We start from the raw sequence: 18,683 nt of genomic DNA on the forward strand, positions 1-18,683 counted from the left end.
GGAGCCAGATGTGGTAATGCATGCTTGTAATCCTAGTGTTCAGGGGGCAGACAGGAAGACTGCTTCAAGTTCAAGGCCAGCCTGGTCAATACAGCAAGTATTTTAAAAGCTTTTGAAAGGCAGCACCTATGGCACAGGCGATTGATAACCAGTCAAAACTGCCAGGTGTTGTAGCCAAGCCTTTAATCCCAGTACTCGGGAGGCAGAGGCAGGTCAATCTCTGAGTAGAAAGAAGGCCAGCCTGGTCTACCCAGGGAGTTCCAGGACAGCCAAAGCTACATTGACAGACCCTGTCGCAAAAACAACAAACCCACTCAGAACAACATCAACCACATACCACACCTGATCTTCAATAAGTACGCAAAACAAAGACCTATGTACGTAGGGAAGAAAACGGTAAGTACATAGAGAAAAAAACAACAACACTGCTAAGCATGGGACAGACTGGAACTTTTATGTATATTTAACACAGCAGAAGGAATATGGTGTCAATAAGAAAATACACTCTGTGTTCATGTGAACCCCTTATCAGCTACTAAGAACACTTTGGGGTAAGGAAAAGATGGGAAGGAGCAGCATAAATAAGACTAAGAGGGGAAGTCACTGCTGTACGGGCACACACAGGCAGGGGCACACACAGGCAGGGGCACAGGGCCTCTTCTTTCTGAGAGAGTAATACAGCGGTACAAGAAAACAGTAGCCACAGACTAAGCCTGCAATGCCTGGGGGGCAATGAACACAGGTAAGGGCTGGGGGAGACATGAGGGAGTGGTGAAAGGGGCTTCCTTCTCTGTGGTAGTTCCAGTGCCCCTAGTTAACATCCATGATTTCAGGGTTGGGTGTAGAATCAGAGGCAGGAGAAGCCGGGGTGTCAGATGAAGCAGTCTGGGACTGGCGTCGACCCACATCTTGGCGTTGGTAGAACAAGACATAGGCTGCCTTGGACTGTAGGAAGAGGCCATGGGTCATTTTGGAAGTCAGAAGGGGATAATAGGAAAGGGGGGCAAGTGGGGATACAGAAGCTATACCTCAATCTGATTCTCATTCACAGGTGAGACACTATTGTCATCAAAGTAGTGCCACTGGCCACTGTCCTTGTTGCAGGCAAATGTTGTATCTGAAATAAACAAAAAGCCATTCTTACCACCCTCCTGGCTCTCTGGGTTATCCACATCCACTTTTATGCTCATCCTGCCTTGATAATTTTGTCTCTGGCCCATATACCTAGTCACATATTGGGTATATCCTGACCCCTAGTCTAACCCCCTACCCCCAGGGCATTTCCCTGCCCAAAGGCTGGCACATACAGTGTCCATCACGCATGCCACCATAATGGTTGGAAACTGCGATGAGATCATATTTGTACAGGTCTGGAGCAGACTCATTCTTTGGTTTGATGACAAACTCAGAAAAATCCAGGTCCCTGTGGGTGAGAAGACAGTAAATACTGGTGGGCTCCACCTGTACCTTCCCATTTCCCACACAGTCTTTCTCTCCTGACCGGATAGGAAACTGCACCAGGGTGTCCAGCTTCTCCCGAGAAAATTTGGAAAACGAAAAACGCTTCAGGTGGATAATGAGAACTTCAGGCAACATCCAGAGGTCCAGCTTCTTGGTGGCCAGCTGGTGCTGCTTGCAGGAGGAACAGTACCTACAGATAGAACCCAAGTCAGGAATGGACAGACACTCTGAGCACCTGTCTTGTGTGTTCTTCATGCACACCATCTGGCCTACAGAGCTTCCTTCTCATTCCTTCCCTCTCCCTCTCAGACAGCTTTACTAAGAGACTGCAGGCATGTACCACTTGCTTTCATTTTGTAAAGGATGCTCTGACTTTCAGTATGCCTGGTACTCTCATTTGTTCTTGTTTGTGAGTACTTCTGTTAAACAAAGGCTCTAAACTAGTACCACTCATGGAATCTCTCCTGACCATGCCAGGCCCTCACCAAGGGTTCTCCTTCTCCAGTGTTTCCACAGTGGTAAAGAGTTTGATGCACTCCTGCAGCTGCACTGGACTTTTCTTCAGCATGTATCCCACGCAGTCATGCTTCACATAGCCCTGGGGAGGGGAATTAGTGTCCAGAGGATCAGGCATGAGGAAGGTCAAGAAAAATAGGGCAGTGTGGAATCACAGACCAAGTGAGTCAGAACCTGAGGCCATGACACTCCCAGAAGTGTGCAGGTGCCAAGACCAGGCCGGTCCTGGACCTGAATCTCTTGGCTCTGCTCCTAGCTGAAGTTAGGGGGAGGATGCATAAAGGGTTGAGGTATGAGCTGCAAAGGTCTCCCATCCCTACGGTCCCATTTCTATTTACCTCAGCCTCCACTTCATCGTAGTAACGCTTCTTCATCTCTGGCTCCCAATCCATGGCAATGTATGGCTGAGCTAGGGGTGCAGAGGAGAGGGCTAGGTTCCTGTTGCTAAGAGACCCTTCCTCCTGCTCTCTGCAACCCCAGGCAAATGACATACTTTGAACTTCCTCAGGGGAGGTGGTCCGGTCACTGGTTCCATTGGAATTCACTGTCTGCAGAGTAAACAGTTGCTTTCGTCGTCGCCTTGGGGGCCACTGAGATGTGTGAAGGCTGTTGTCTAAGAGGAATGGGCATCTCCTGGTGACCCCAGAGCTGGGCCCAGCCTGCTCCTGCTCTGCTTCTTGGACACTACTGCTAGTGGAAGGCCCAGGCACTTCCTCTTTTTCTTCATCACTGCTGCTGTCTTCATTGTCATCATCATCCTCATCACCTAGGATGAGAAGGACATCAGGGATGGAAATGTGGGTACTCCAGGGAACTGGGCTTCAACACATATCCTGAAGGACCCCATATGGGTCATACATATCCCCCAAACCTACTGCTCCTCAGCCCTTTACCCCTACGAAGTAAGATACATTCATCCTTATTGGGCCTCTCTCCCTTCTCACCTCCTTGTGGCCTCACCTTTCTCATCCCCATCATCCTCATCTGAGGTGGGTTTGGTCACGTAGCGTCTGTAACAGAGCAGAGAAGACTCCCAAGGCAGGGGCACAAGGATGGTAAAGCATCCCAAGGTTTTACTTGGGTATGGTAAAGAAGTCAGTGGTAAACTTACACATAAACAGGTTTCTTTCTTCCCTTCCTAGGTCGTGAGAATGGTAAGCTAATGCTTCAACACTGGGCTACATTCCCAACCCTTATCTGAAAATTTTTTATTTTGAGGCATTTTTTTTTTTTTGGTTTTTTGAAACAAGGTTTCTCTGAGTAATAATAGCCTTGACTGTGCTGGAACTTGCTCTGGAGACCAGCCTGGCCTCAATCTCACAGAGAACTTCCTGCCTCTGCCTCCTGAGTGCTAGAATTAAAGGCATGCACCACCACCGCCTGACAAGGATGAACTTTTGAATTAGAATGTAGGAGAAATTAATCCAGATAATGTAGCTTTGCTTGCCTTTGATGGTAAGGACTCTGGATTTTAGATACAAGAATAAACTACTAGTAAAAATACATCCAAGTCTGCGGAGCAAAGGGAACACTCCTCCACTGTTGGTGGGAATGCAAACTTGTACAACCACTGTGGAAACTGGTATGGCGGTTTCTCAGAAAATTGGGAATGGATCTACCTCAAGACCCAGCGATTCCACTCTTGGGCATATACCCAAGGAATGCTCAATCATACCACAAAGATACATGCTCAACTATGTTCATAGCAGCACTATTCATAATAGCCAGAACCTGGAAACAACCTAGATGCCCTTCAACTGAAGAATGGATTAAGAAAATGTGGTACATATACACAATGGAGTACTACTCAGCAGAGAAAAACAATAACAGCATGAAATTTGCAGGCAAATGGATGGAACTAGAAAAAATTATCCTGAGTGAGGTAACCCAAACCCAGAAGGACAAACATGGTATGTACTCACTCCTAAGTGGATACTAGATATAAAGTAAAGAACAATCAGACTGCAACCCACAGATCCAAGGAGGCTACATAGTAGCGGGGGACCCTAGGATGACTATAGCTTACAATAAGTTTTGGTTTTACTCAATCACTGGGCAAGCCTCAGTGAAACATTTCACTATTAGACTAAAAATTTATACTGTATCAAGCTGATAATTAAATAAATAGATAGATAGATAGATAAATAAATATGAAAATAAAATACATCCAAGTCTCTCTGTAGAGATAATTACATACAAAATGAAATTCTCTCTCTCTCTCTCTCTCTCTCTCTCTCTCTCTCTCTCTCTCTCTTTTGGTTTTTTGAGACAGGGTTTCTCTGTGTAGCTTTGCGTCTTTCCTGGAACTCACTCTGTAGCCCAGGCTGACCTTGAACTCACAGAGATTCTCCTGCCTCTGCCTCCCAAGTGCTGGGATTAAAGGCGTGTGCCACCACTGTGGCAAATTGTCTTTACTTTATCTTGTTCACCTCTGTATTCCCAGTACCAAAGAGAAGCCAGAGGTTTAGAAAAAGAAAAAGCCCTGAAGTTCTTCTGCCATGTTCAATTTGAACTGTCATTTGGATGTGCCAAACTCAGAACCCAAGTCTGAGTGCTGACCTTGGTCTCCTCACTCAAACCCACTCCCCCAACCCTAGAAAAGTGGTACTTACGAAAGCCGGTACATCAGGATGTTATATAGGCCCTCCCAGGAGAACCGGTCCCGGGGCACAGACACCAGGAGAGGGTGCCCAAAAAGTATCAGACCATAGTAGGAGTTGTTGTAGTCTCGGGATGGGGTGCGCTCTCGCAGGTAAACAGGAACCACAATATCATCTCTTGAACCCTCGACAGGTTCAATCCGACCGGTCACCTCATATCTGTGTGTGTATGGTGAGGGTGGGGATGATTAGTTTATTTTTGACTAAGGAATCACAAGAAAGATTCCCTAACTTTGCCCTCCAATTGCTCCATTCATTCACCTCAGTCCAAAAAAATGTAGGGTTTTCTTTTTTTCATTTATTATTAGTGTGTGTTTTTGAGTATGGGTATTATGACTACATTTTTCAGGAGTCAGTTCCCTCCCCTCCATCACGGGTTCAGGTTGTCAAGCTTGTGCAAGTGTTTTTTTTTTTTTTTTTTTTTTTGGTTTTTCGAGACAGGGTTTCTCTGTGTAGCTTTGCGCCTTTCCTGGAGCTCACTTGGTAGCGCAGGCTGGCCTCGAACTCACAGAGATCCGCCTGGCTCTGCCTCCCCAGTGCTGGGATTAAAGGCGTGCGCCACCAACGCCCGGCTATGTGCAAGTGTTTTTACCCACAGAGCCATCTTGCCTGCCTCCCCCAAATATTTTATCATTGTTATTTTATGTGTATGGGTATTCTGCCTGTATGTATGTCTGTATATCAAACGTGTACCTGGTGACTGCAGAGGCTAAAAGAGGGCATTGGAGCCCCTGAGACTGGAGTTACAGATGGTCGTGAGCTTCCATGTGGGTACTGAAAATGGAACCTGGGTCCTCTGGAAGAGTAGCCAGTACTCTTAATCAGAATAATCTGTCTATCCTTTTCCCAAAATATTTTAAGGGGCCTAAAAATCTGTAAAATATTTATTACTTTATGAACTACTAGATGACTTTCATAGTACTTTGTCTATATGCTGTTTTTAGAAAGAGCTTTGGTAACATGGAAATACTGAGGAGGTTAATAAAAAACAAGGATGAAAACACTTTTCCTGTGGAAAACACTTTGGTTTACAAAGAAAATTTCTATTCACAAAGCACTGTTTAGTTTTTAGTTGCCCAAAGTTTAAAAACTCTATGGAAAGCAAGGCATAGTTCAGTGGTAGGGCACTTGCCTAGCATGCAGGGGGCTTGGATTCTAATTCCAGTACCCACAAAATGGATACATTTCAAAAGGAGCATATTGCTGGACATAGCGGTGTATACCTTTAATCCCTGTACCTGGGAGGCAGAGGTGGGTGGATCTTTTAAGTCGGAGGACAGTCTGGGCTACATTTTCCAGGTCAGCTAGGGCTACACAGGGAGACAATCTCTCTGTCTCTGTCTCTCTATATACTTATTTGTTTAATGATTTATTGATTTATTTATGAGTATAAATATTGGACTATAAGTACAGCTCAAGTACTAAGAGTACTTGCCTAACATACTTCTGGGTTCCATCCCCAGCAAGTCAAAACAAAAGGTGGGGGGAGCTTCCTCTATTTAACCCCCCTTAGTCTTATCACTCACACAAAGATATCATCACGATCCAAGATGCCACTCAGAGGATCCTCCAGCTGGTAGAGCTTATAGAATCGGTGACTGAAGACATCAGCTACTATCATCTGGGAACAGGACAGGGGCATGGGAACAGTCAGTGTGCAAGGCCCTTCTTCCTTTAAATCCTATCTACCCAGCCTCCCTCTGCAAAGTCTTACCTTGTCTGGTGCAACACTTGTGTGTGTGGACAGAGCCACACACAAATCTGAAATATTGCCTTTCTTGGGGACCACAACCCGGTGCTGAGGGAGAAATAACATCCACAGAAGATCAAAAGAGCTTATGGTAGGTTAATGCAAAAAACCTTGAGGAAAGTAATAAAATTCTGACATGTCCCTCATTGTGTTCCCATACCCTCACCTGTTCTGGCTTGCGGCGGGGATCCATGGGGACAAAGAAAACCTCTAAGACCCTCCTGGAGCAGACAGGCAGTGGCACACTGAGGTAGCAGAAGGGGTCAAAGGTCACAGAGACATTGCCACAATCAGGGCACACCAGAGTGGACTTGAAGAGGCCATGGAAAGTATCCACAATCACAGAATCATTTCGTCGTTTATGGTTTTGCCAGGCTTCCTGAGCCACTTCCTGTTGACAAGTGTCATGGTGGGTTAGAAGCACAGAGAAAGGTTGGGGGTGGATTCATAGGGGTTTTAGGGAAAGAGTGACAGCTAGGTCTATCTAGAACCTATGTTTACTGTCAGATCTGGGATTTATGAAGGACAGGAGCCTGATTAGGGTTAACTCTGAGGTAGGTATGGGAACAGACATGGTGCTATGACTAAGGCTGGGGTGAAGGTCAAGGTAGGGGAACTGAGGAAATGGTAAGGTGTTAGGTAGATCAGGGTAACCAGAGAACTCCTAAGGCCATGGCCATGTAGCTTTAATGAGTAGCCTACCAAATCTGGTCGCCCAGCACCATTGCACAGCTCAACATATTCTTTCTTTTTGACTCGATTGAGGTCCTCATGTAACCCATCCAGGAGGAATGACAGTAGTTCCTGTGAGTCATGCTGTTGGTAGCCCAGAAACTGGGATGCAAAATGGCCAACCTTGTTCTGAGGAGACAGTCAAATGGTAGAGTGAGCAGGAGTTAGGAGAAACAAGAGAAAGGAAGGTGGGAGGCCAGGGGGTTGAGTCACACCTTGAACACATTCGGCACAATGGAGCGGTGGTAGCCAGACCAAGTCTGCTTTACCAGATCTGCATAGGCCTCAGCAAGCTCACCCTTCATGCCCAGAGGGTTCCGGAAGTTGAGCTCCTCCAGGTAGCGGTTGTTGAGAAAGTACTCCGTAAGCTGTGGCACATTGCTGAGGCACTGTGGTAGTAGGGCCCAGTGAAAGAGGTAGAGGAGAGGTGAGGTGGCCCAAGTGAGATCAGAAAAAGGAAGGAGGAGAGGGAAATGGGAGAGAGAAGGGGAAGGGTTGGCAGTGTGAATGCAGTAAAAGTATCAGGGAAAGATGTCAGTATCTCTGGAGGAGGGAAATGGTAGTGCCAAAGGAAAGAAGGGAGAATGGGGAGCAAGTAGAGGGAGAAGGTGTTGATACTTCAAGAGAAAATGTGGGCACATCAGATCAGATTCATGGAGCCTTGGCTTTCAACCTGACCCCTTGTACTGTAATCAGCATTACACCCACCATCCCCTAGCTCTGTCCCCAGTACCTAACCCCTGTAGCTGTGCCAGACATAGATCTCATGGCCCAACCTGTAGGGCCGAGTTCATGAAGCACGTGTTGCCCAGATTGGTAAGGCCACAGATGCCCGGCTGGCCCTGGAATTCTTCATCCTCTTCTGGCACGTTGTTCCTGGGGTTGGATGAGAAACCCTATGAGCTAAAGGGCCTACTACAGGTGGGTGCTCTGTACTCGTAGGTTATATCTGCCTACTGTGGGGTGCCCCAACTCTGCATGACACCCCGAGGGCTCACATGCCACACAGCTGTGCGCTGGGCCAAGTGCCATCTTTGTTTCGGGTCTCCATGATGACCAACTGGGTTAGAGGTAGAGAAAGGAAAAAGAGAAGTATTAATGGGAGGCCTAAAGGGCACCCTCCCCTTCCCTGAAGGTCTGACTACTGCCAGAAATCTGTCCACTAGGCTACCTGTACAGAGAAAACTTTCCCATTGTTACCTGCCCAGTCTCAAGAGAGGCATCAAGTAGTGTGATCTGTGTGTTGCACAATCGATCCAAAGAGCCCTCTGAGTTCTTGATCCAGAGGCGTGTGTCTTCCTGAGGCTCCACCAGAAACTGCTCCCGAGCTGTTTGCAAGACTAGGTCTGTGGAGGGTCATGGAACATGACTATATATTCTGGGGCCCCAGAATACTGATCCATTTGATAGCTTTAGATCATTTTCAGACTTAACACACTCAGAACTTGAGACCCTCCCAGTAAATAAACACTCTTTTCCACCCCACTCAAGCAACTGGAATACAGCTCATCCTCTCTGGACTCCGGTAGACACCTAGTATCTGTGCTCAACTTGACCACCACCACTTTAGTCTTCCAGTTTGACTGCTGCCTTCTCAGGATGCTGTAACTTGATCCCCACACATCCTCAAGTCAATGAGACGTGTGACTCACGATTAGAAACAGCAATTTGTTCCAGAGGCCCTGAGACTCACCCAGAGAATCAGTGTGGCTGAACTGAATGGTAAGAGCTGTTTCCATATCACTGTGCTGGACAAGCAGTAGCTCTATTGGGTATAATTCCACCTTTCGGACTCCAGGAAGTTCTATGACCTGTGAAGGCAGAGGGGTACCAACACCCATAAACTTATCCAACTGACAGGGGAATACAGGTACACACAACTCTGGACCTACCCTGAGCCTACATGGTCTTCCTCCTCCCCAACTTCCCATAAAAAACTAACATACAACCCTAGCATCTGCCCCACCCATATACCTTGCGCTCAATAGGAGGCTGGCCATCTTCTAAGCCATACCAGCTGACCAGGTAATTCCAAGCAGTTGCTGGGAGCAGCACATAATCATCTCCTTCTAGCAGTCCCTCCCTGAGGTGCCAGTTTATCTGATCTGCAGGGGGAAGGGAGTGTGGACAAAGCAAAACATGGATTAAGAAAGGAACTCTGGCCACTCCACCAATGACTAAGCATAGAGAATGTGTGTATGGTCACTTGTGGGGACAGAAAGGATCAGAACTCCAACACAAGGTTGATGGGGAGAGGCAGAAGCTTGGTACCTTCGAAGAGCCCAGCATTGTTGATACAGCCAGGAAAGGTGTTAGCATCCTGGTTCCCTTCCTTCACGTACACCTCCCACTGTTTATACCAGTGTCGCTCTACAAGGAACCTGGAACCCAGAAAGACAACAAGGGTGTCATATGATTATTTATGTGCTAGCTATATAACTTTTCATCACTTGCAGAATTAACTATCACTCCACTATAATTCAAGAAGAAAATTTTCAGCAACAAGTAAAAATAAGTGAAAAGCAAAATTTATTCAGTGAAATGCATATTTGGACATCTGATTACTCAATTTTTTTCATTCATTACCCTCTGTTTTTTTAAATGAAGTCTTGTAACACCCTGACAGGCCTGAAATATACTATATATATAGCCCAAGCTAGCCTCAAGCTCTCCAGATCTTTCTGCTTCAGCTTCCCAAATTTCCTACCCCCATTTTCAGCTATGCTATGAATTTGGTTTGGGGTCTCTTTTGAGACAAGGTTTCACTACACAGTACTGGCTGGCAGTGAACTTGTTGCTTTAGCTTCCATGCTAGGATTACAGACATACATCACACTTGGCTTTGAATTTCTGTGTGTTTTTGTTTTTTGACTCTACATTACCCCTCTCCACTCCCCAGACCATGCCATATCGTTCGTTCCAGGAAAACACACATTCCTACCTAGGAACTCATGCCACAAATCTATCATTCAACCTACCAACATGTACATCATTATTCCTCCTTCCAGCTTTACTGGCCTCCACAGTCAGTTTATGAGGTTCTCTTATAAAGTAGAGCAAATTTAGTTAATAATATTTTCAATGCAAAGGGAGGCATGGCTCAACTTTAAAAACAAGATTTTATTTTTAATTATATGTATCCCTACGTGTCTGTGGGTGGAAATGTGCACATGAGTGTAAGTGCTCACAGAGGCCAAAGGCAATTGTGAGCTGCCTTGACATTAGTGTTGGGAATTGAAGTTGGGTCTTCTTCAAGAGCAGTACACCCTTTTAACCACTGAACCATCTCTCTAGCCTCTCAACTTCTTAAAAAGTAGATTTAAAATGTAAATTTAACATTAAAATCACTCTGTAGCAAAACTTTAGTTTGTTTAGGATTGGGAATATAGTTTAATCATAGACCACTTGCCTAGCATACAAGAGGTCTTAAGTTGAACTCACTCACTCTCTCTCTCTCTCTCTCTCTCTCTCTCTCTCTCTCTCTCTCTCTCACACACACACACACACACACACACACACACACAGAGAGAGAGAGAGAGAGAGAGAGAGAGAGAGAGAGAGAGAGAGGAGAGAGAGAGAGAGAGAGAGACAGACAGACAGACCTAGCCAGGTAAGCACTTCGGAGGGAGGAAAATTGCTTTGAACGTGGGCTAGGCTAGAGTAAGACTTAGTCACATAAAAATGGGAAATAAATGTAGACACCACTCTGGGACAGATATCCTCAGAACATTCAGGGCAGGATGAGATCAAAGCAAGGCCACTGATGACTGTTACCTGGTTAGAAAGAATTAACTCTACCAAAAACCCCAATTACAAATGTTCCAGGGCACTGCATCATTGAAACACTGCTTAACTGCCTGCACAGAACACTCCTGCTTCAATGAAAGCCACCTCTTACATAATAAACTCTCTGCTTGTGCCTTTTTCCATCTTAGTAAATTCTTTCATTACTCCTATCATCAGCCTATCACCACCACCCTGCACAACAATTTAAAAAAAGTTACAGGTGATAAATAGAACATTGCTCTATCAAATTTATTTAAATAAGATGAAGTACACATAAAGGCTTACTAGTAAGTTCTTTACTGCCCATTATCCAGTGGTCAACACACCAAAAGATAATTAAGATTTGGGTCTTTTGTATAAAATTACTATAGTCATCTTTTGTCACCAAATTATTACCAATTTTTAGTTTAGTTTTTTTTTTCCTGAGACAGGGTTTCTCGTGTAGTTTTGGTGCCTGTCCTGGATCTCGCTCTGTAGACCAGGCTGGCCTCAAACTCACAGAGATCTACCTGGCTCTGCCTCCCCAGTGCTGGGATCAGGGCATGCACCACCACTGCCCAGCTTTAGTGCTTTCTTTTTCATACTTTTAATTATGTATGTGTGTTTGAGTATGTGCACATTATTTCAGGGGCTCTTGGAGGTCAGAAGAGGACATCAGATTCCCTGGAGCTAGAGTTAGAGGTGTTTGTAGACCACCTATATGAGTGTTGGGAACCCATCTCAGGACCTCTGAGAGCAGTATGTACTCTTAATTGCTGAGACATTTCTCCTGCCCCCTTTTTACAGTCCATTTTTTTTTTTTTTTTTTGGTTTTTTGAGACAGGGTTTCTCTGCGTAGCTTTGTGCCTTTCCTGGAACTCACTTGGTAGCCCAGACTGGCCTCGAACTCAGAGATCCGCCTGCCTCTGCCTCCTGAGTGCTGGGATTAAAGGCGTGCGCCACCATCGCCCGGCTACATTCCATTTTTTAAATAATTTATCTAAATTTATTTTATGTACATTGGTGTGGAGGTGTCAGGTCCCCTGGAACTAGAGTTACAGACAGTTGTGAGCTGTCATGTAAGTGCTGGGAATTGAACCCGGGTCCTCTGGAAGAGCAGCCAATGCTCTTAACCACTGAGCCATCTCTCTAGCCCCTACATTCTATTTTTTGTTTTGAGACAAGGTCTTACTATGTAGTCCTGGCTGTCCTGGAACTCACTATATAGACTAGGCTGGCCTAGTACTCAGAGATTTGCCTGTCTCTGTCTCCAGAATGCTGGGATTAAAGGCAAGCGACATCAGTGTCTGACTGCATACTCTTAATTCATCTCTCTTGTTGAGACAGGGTCCTATATAGCCCAGGTTGACTTTGAACTATGTAAGGAGGATGACCATAAGCACCTAATAATCTTTACCACTATGTTCTTATAAAACTAACTATACTTCTTGTCTTGCTTGTAATGTTTTTCTTTGAGACTGAGTTTTACATTTTTTTTTTTTTATTTTTTGGTTTTTCGATACAGAGTTTCTCTGTGTAGCTTTGCGCCTTTCCTGGAACTCGCTTTGGAGACCAGGCTGGCCTTGAACTCACAGAGATCCGCCTGCCTCTGCCTCCTGAGTCCTGGGATTAAAGGTATGCGCCACCACCGCCTGGCTGAGTTTCACATTGTAGCTCCACAGTTGGACTAGAACTCATTATGTTGCCCTGGATAGCCTCAAACTCATGGCCCTCCTGCTCTAGCTTCCCAAGTGCTAGAATTTCAAACGTGTTTTTACCACGCCCATCTTGTTTTCTAAACATTCTTCCCAGACTGGCCTCAAACTTGAGGCAATCTTCCTTCTTCAGCCCCCCCCCAATGCTGAAATCACACAAATGAGCCACCATGACCATATCTCTTAAGTACTGCTTATCTGTCTTTCCAAACTTGGCAAAAATGTTCTTTTATGTCTAAATTATCTCTGGGAGATAACACAAAGTTGCTTTTCTCCCATAAAAGGATGGAGATATATATATTCATTCAGTTTTTTTTTTTTTGAGACAGGGTTTCTCTGTAGCTTTGGAGCCTGTCCTGGACTAGCTCTGTAGACCAGGCTGGCCTTGAACTCACAGAGATCCGCCTGCCTCTGCCTCCCTGCCTCTGCCTCCCGAGTGCTGAGATTAAAGGCGTGCGCCACCACGGCCTGGCTCATTCAATTTTTTTGAGACAGACTTCACTGTATGACCTGGAACTCACTTTGTAGAACTGGCCTGTCTTTGCTTCCAGAGTGTTGGCATTAAAGCATGTGCTACACCACTGGGAAGTTTCAATTTGAAATTTTTGTAATAGCTTTCATTTTTCCAACTTTTTTTTAAAACAACTTCGAGTGTAGCCTACATTGACCTTGACTTGCTGATCCCCATCTCTACCTCCCTAGTGCTGGAATTAAAGAGCCTACAAGTATGTGTCCGCATTCCAAGTTCTTCCTATTTAAAATATTTTTGAAAATGACACATCAAAAAAAATGAACTTTGAAGGCTAGCAAAGAACTATCAGGCCAGTCTGAGCTACAGTGTGAGACTTCAAATTAAGAAAAGTTTATCTTCCTAAGTACAGTTGATCATGTAGGATTAGCCATATTACAGATTAGCCATGTAAATATCTTTCTTCAACCTTTCTTAATGTCCTCTTCATATACTGTGCACCTCTCTAAACCTAGCTATCCTTCTTCCTTTACTTAGGAACTCCAGCTGGCACATACCCTTGATCCCAACACTCAGGAGGTAGAGGCAGGCAGATCTCTGAGTTCAAGATCAGTCTGGTCTACAGAGTGAGTTTCAGGACAGCCAGGGCATACAGAGAAACTCTGTCTCGAAAGAAAATAAACAAACAACAAAGAACTCCACAGTTGCTTATTCTGTTAGAAAGTTGTCTGTACCCTGTAGAAATCTGCCCAAGGCTTCTCAACTATCCTTGATTTAAATGTGTAGATAAATCATTGTCACAAGAACTAAAACTTTCTAAGGAAGTTACCTTTTTAAAGTTTTGAATGTGGTCTCAAAACATAAGCCCTTTAGGGCTGGGTAAAATGTTTGCTGTTTGGATCCTCAGTATCTACATACAAACTGAGCAAAAAGTCTGGCATTTTGCTAATCTCAGTACTTGCGGGGGAGTGGAGACAGAATATAAGAGGTTTGCTGGTTAGTCTAGCTGAAACAGACCTCCAGGTTCAACAAGAAGCCCTGTATCAAAAAATAAGGTGGAGGGCGGGTAAGATGGAGGTGCTTGCCACCAAGCTGGCTGACTTGAATTTGATCCCCTAGGACCTACACAGTGGAAGGAGGGAACTGACTCCTGCAACTAGTTCTCTAGCCTCTTCCAGCACATTGAGTCACATGGTGTGCTCCAGCCCCCAAATAAATGCATCTAAGAAGTTTAATCATTAAAGACAATTTACTATTAAACCAAGGGTGGGAGGTGCAGACAATACTGACACAGATGCACAACTTGGAGCTAGTCCTTGAGTTCAAATGCTTTATAAATACATATTTCCCAAATATGGCAGCAAACCCATACAGAACTTTGAGATACTTTGCTCTTACCTAATTTAGATAAGCATCAAAAAGTGGAGCTTGGCAAAAATGCTTCATAACTATTCCAACAGGAGAAATAAATTGGCTTTAATATTCAACCAACACTGGTGTGGTAATTTTTTTAATGAAGTGAAATTAACATAAAATTAACCCATTTTAAAGTGAACAATTCATTAACATTTAGTACATTCACAGTATTGTATACCCACCACTTCTACTTAGTTCCAAACATGTTCCTCATCCCAAAGAAGATCCACTACTGGCAGGGTAATTTAAAGACTATTGGCAAAGACGACAGGATTTCATGTCTTATCTACCAATGGAAAGGAACCAAAGCTTTGAGGACTTTTTGGACATCTCCAAATGAGCTACAAAAACAGTCTACTTACTGTTTATTTTCAGGATGGATGGAGGCTAGTTCTTGCTGGAGAACTAATGATATAATGGCAGAAAAACATCATTATATACTCCAGTTTTGGAATTGCAATTTATCTCCCCAATAATGTATACACATTTCACTAGCACTGTTATTTAGAACTCTGTAAAGTGGGAAAACCTGGAAAAGGCCCTAAAATGTCAAGAACAGCAACAGTCTAGTATGGGTGGCCCTAAGGGGGAGGAGCTGATGGGCTGGTAATGAGAGATTAGAGGAAAAAAAAAAGTTAGATGGAAGTAGAGTACCAGCCTCCAAAACCCTGCAGGTCACTCAGGATTTTACCATTTATACTGCACGAGAAAGGAAGCTGTTGGATATCCTTGGGAACAGATGAATATGATATATACATATATTTAAATATATATTTTAAAATTACTACTTAACGGAAGAATGGCATCTTAACATTTGAGAAACCTGGAAGACAGGGCTATAACCAACAGATCAAGGTTAATGTCTCAAATTACATCATACAGATACCATTTACTATGTCATATAAGGGCTCACAATCTATTTCATAAACACAGTCTCTCTCTCTCTCTCTCTTACTCTCTATGTATGTAAATATGAGTGTTGGAAAAGCTTTTCATGATAATGAAACATGTGAAAAGAGCCCTTTAATTCAAAATTTAGGATAACAGTTTCTCATGAAGCAGGGAGAGGAATTTCCATCTGAGAGGAGCACAGGATTTTTTAAGGTAATGTTCTGAATCTTCACATGGGTGATGAATCCACACATAAAACTCTGCAATTTTTCCTAATAAACCCACTGAAAATGGGGGTGGGGGGTGGGAAGCCAGGCATGGTGGCACATGCATATAATCTCAGCCAGATTTCTGAGTTCAAGGCCAGCCTGGTATACATAGTGAGTTCCCTGACAGCCAGGGCTACATAATAGAGGCCCTGTCTCAAAAAAAAAAGGGGGGGGGACACAAAATAATACAAAGACTTCTCTGTATGCCCTTAGATTCCCTAAATCTAACACACTTTACCCATTTGCTCTATTCTTATTTTTCCCATATCAATTTTGGGTTATTTTTATTTACCTTAAAATAGACAAAAATGTGTTCATTTGTGGTATACAGCATGATATTTTGATATATACATTGCAAACACTAAAACAAAGCTACTTAACATATCAATTATGTCAATTTTTTTGGGTAAGAACATGTAAAATCTATTAAGCAATTTTCAAGTATAGAACAGATTACTATTAACTATTATCACCATTTTGTACAATGGATCTCTTGAATTTGTTCCTCTTGTCTAACTTTGCATTCTATGACCAATATTTCCATAATCTATTCCCTTCCATGTGCATTTTTACATATGCTAGTTTTTCAATCATTTGATAAGTTGCTTATACGATGGTTCCTTGTACCTAAATTTTCAATATGTATTTTTCACCAAACAAGGGATATTCTTTCATAAACACATTACAATTATCACAAACAAGAAATTATCAGTAGTAATATTTTATCTACTGGCCTTAGTCAAATTTCATCGATTTTCCAATGAAATTTAGAGTGAAAGAGAAATAAATTATGAGAAAGAACCCTGATTTTTAAAAATAATTTATTTTTCCTTGTTCTAGGATCCAGCTGAGGATCACATGTTGCATTTAGTTGTGACTTGTTAAACTGCATTAATTCCTTCAATCTGGAACAGTTCTTCACCATCTGTCTTTCACGACCTTGCCATTTTTGAAGCATACAAACCATTTCTTTCAGGAGGATGTCCATCGCTTTATGTAAAATGTTATACTATAATCTTTGTAGGTCTTACAAATTTCACAATTTAAAAGACGAGACGCAACTCGGAGAAATAAGAACCCGGAAGCAGTAAATTTTGAGGCACTGATTAGCCTTTTTTTTAAATCAGTAAAGACAATTTGTCAAAGCTATGGATTCTTTTTAAGTAACCATTTTCTACTGATTACAAAATATTATCAAATAGAAAAAATTCTCAAAGAACCTTCCTTTGTAATCATCTGCACTTTCTCCTGTCCTAGGAAGGAGGCCTTGGCTATAATAAATTTAAAAAACAAAAAAACTATCGCGTCACAATCTTTGCTCTTTCCCAGGCGCCATTTTCTGCCCTAGGCACCGCCCCTCCTCCACAGTTTGCCCCACCTCAGACCTTAGCCTCGCTCCCAGGAGCCAGGCACCCTCCCCATACCACCACTCCCTCCGCCCCTCGGCCCACAGCTATAGGCTATGGAGTTGCTCTTCAGCTGACGCCACCAAGCTCGTCTGGTTCACAGGCGCTCCAAGTACTCGTAGGCCGTTCCTCGCAACCGACGCAACGTTTCGTAACACACGCCACGCCCCCGCGTTAAGTACGGAGCCAGCCTCTTTTCCAGGCTCCAGGTTCCCAGACGCAGTCCCCTCTCACCCCCTCCCCAAAAGATGCAGTCTTCTACCTCCAAGGCCGTTTCCCTCACGCCCCACCTCTGCCACAAACAAACCCCACTTTGTCCTCAGGCGGCTGACTGCCCCACTCAGGTCCCGCCTCTTCCCCAAACGTTGCGATTCATTCACTAGCACCTCCACGCCCCCCATCTCCCGCTGGCCCACCAAGCCCCTTCCCCGCCTCGCACTGCTTCTTCCTCAGAATTTGGCTTCTAAGAACCCCGCGGATATTAACGCCCCCACAGTTCCCTTGGCCAAGGCTTCATTGAAGCCCAGCCTCACCAGCTTTCGCCAGCTCGCAGTGGACGCTCTCGCCCATTCTCGACTTGGCGCCACTGTTCGTCCAGGCCTGGCATTGCCTCGCGCTGTCTGTGTCTCTCCTCAGAGGAGGCCGGGATGGCAGCTGCAGCTGGGTCCGCTGCGACCGCCGCCATCACCGTCCGTCCTCCTCCAACTGCCGACGCAACTGAAGCTAGGAAGAGGACCCTCAACTGGCACTTCCGGATTCTGTCCCGGAAACGGAAACAGAGCCCCCCAACAACCAGGGGGCTACTGCCATCTTGGAAACGTCACAATTAGACGGAAATTGAGTGGTGGGTTGTGATCTGTGCAACTAATACCAGGGGTTAACCGTCCAGTTTGGAACTAAGACACTAGTGCCTTGTGGAATTCTAACACTAGGTCAAAAGGTCTTATGGAAGGTGGAGGCCAAAGGTTTTCAAGATGAGCAAATATGTGCGTTTGGGGTCTCATAAAGAGTGCTTATGGCAAGTCTTCCTGACCCTTGCTCTGTTGAGGACTGTGGCCCCTACTGTGAAAGCAGCATTTTTGTTAGCCTAACTAGAATTACCTTTCATTGCACTACTCTTTTCATCCATCAAAACCAAATGTAGGGGCTGGAGAGATGTCACAGTGGTTAAGGGCTCTTGTTACTCTTGCAAAGATGGGGATTCAATTCCCAGTATTCACATAGTGGCTCACAACCATCCAAACACCAGTTCCAGGGGATCAGCAGGAATGCAAAAGGTATAGATACATGCATATAGGGAAAACATTCATACACATAAAGTAAAATGGTTTTTTGGTTTTGTTTTTTCGAGATAGAGTTTCTCTGTGTATCCCTGGCTGTCATGGAACTTGCTCCCAGGGTGTCCTCAGAGATCCTCCTGCCTCCGGAATGCTGAGATCAAAGGCCTGTGCCATCACTGCCCACTCTATTTTTTTTTTTTAAATAAAATACAAAAAGTTTACCACCTCTTGAGAGCCTCACAGCTGGAAGGCTTGCCTTCCTGAACTAGGGTGTGTGTGTGTGTGATCTGTCTTTCCCCAGAACTGCCCCCAACTCTATGAAGCCCAGGCTAGCATTTGATTTGCCTTGATCC

General features: G+C 44.4%; 1 protein-coding gene across 1 annotated transcript; it reads right to left on the reverse strand.

The window, feature by feature from the left end:
* Nucleotides 1-429: 429 nt before the first annotated feature.
* Nucleotides 430-17,802, reverse strand: Usp11 (ubiquitin specific peptidase 11). The gene is made up of 21 exons (XM_028884832.1): nt 17,584-17,802; nt 9,391-9,500; nt 9,094-9,224; nt 8,813-8,930; nt 8,320-8,465; nt 8,118-8,179; nt 7,896-7,995; nt 7,335-7,508; nt 7,090-7,248; nt 6,554-6,778; nt 6,352-6,435; nt 6,164-6,258; nt 4,590-4,796; nt 2,938-2,987; nt 2,471-2,743; nt 2,316-2,386; nt 1,947-2,059; nt 1,502-1,651; nt 1,308-1,423; nt 1,029-1,117; nt 430-945 (listed from the first exon to the last, which is right to left on the reverse strand). Exons 1-21 carry the CDS (start codon nt 17,733-17,735, stop codon nt 811-813), a joined length of 2,760 nt encoding a protein of 919 aa, XP_028740665.1. The 5' UTR covers nt 17,736-17,802; the 3' UTR covers nt 430-810.
* Nucleotides 17,803-18,683: the final 881 nt, after the last annotated feature.

Source organism: Peromyscus leucopus, chromosome X (assembly GCF_004664715.2).
Source record: "Peromyscus leucopus breed LL Stock chromosome X, UCI_PerLeu_2.1, whole genome shotgun sequence".
In the NCBI taxonomy this organism is placed as follows: domain Eukaryota; kingdom Metazoa; phylum Chordata; class Mammalia; order Rodentia; family Cricetidae; genus Peromyscus; species Peromyscus leucopus.

Bases quoted from the DNA above. Each gene is read 5' to 3' on its own strand.
- Usp11 (XM_028884832.1), bottom strand. From the start codon at position 17,735: ATGGCGGCGGTCGCAGCGGACCCAGCTGCAGCTGCCATCCCGGCCTCC. The intron at 8,931-9,093 runs GTATATGGGTGG...CTGCCTTCACAG, and splicing joins AGCCTCCTATTGAGCGCAAG to GTCATAGAACTTCCTGGAGT. The intron at 2,744-2,937 runs GTGAGGCCACAA...TTCTCATCCTAG, and splicing joins GGATGATGGGGATGAGAAAG to GTGATGAGGATGATGATGAC.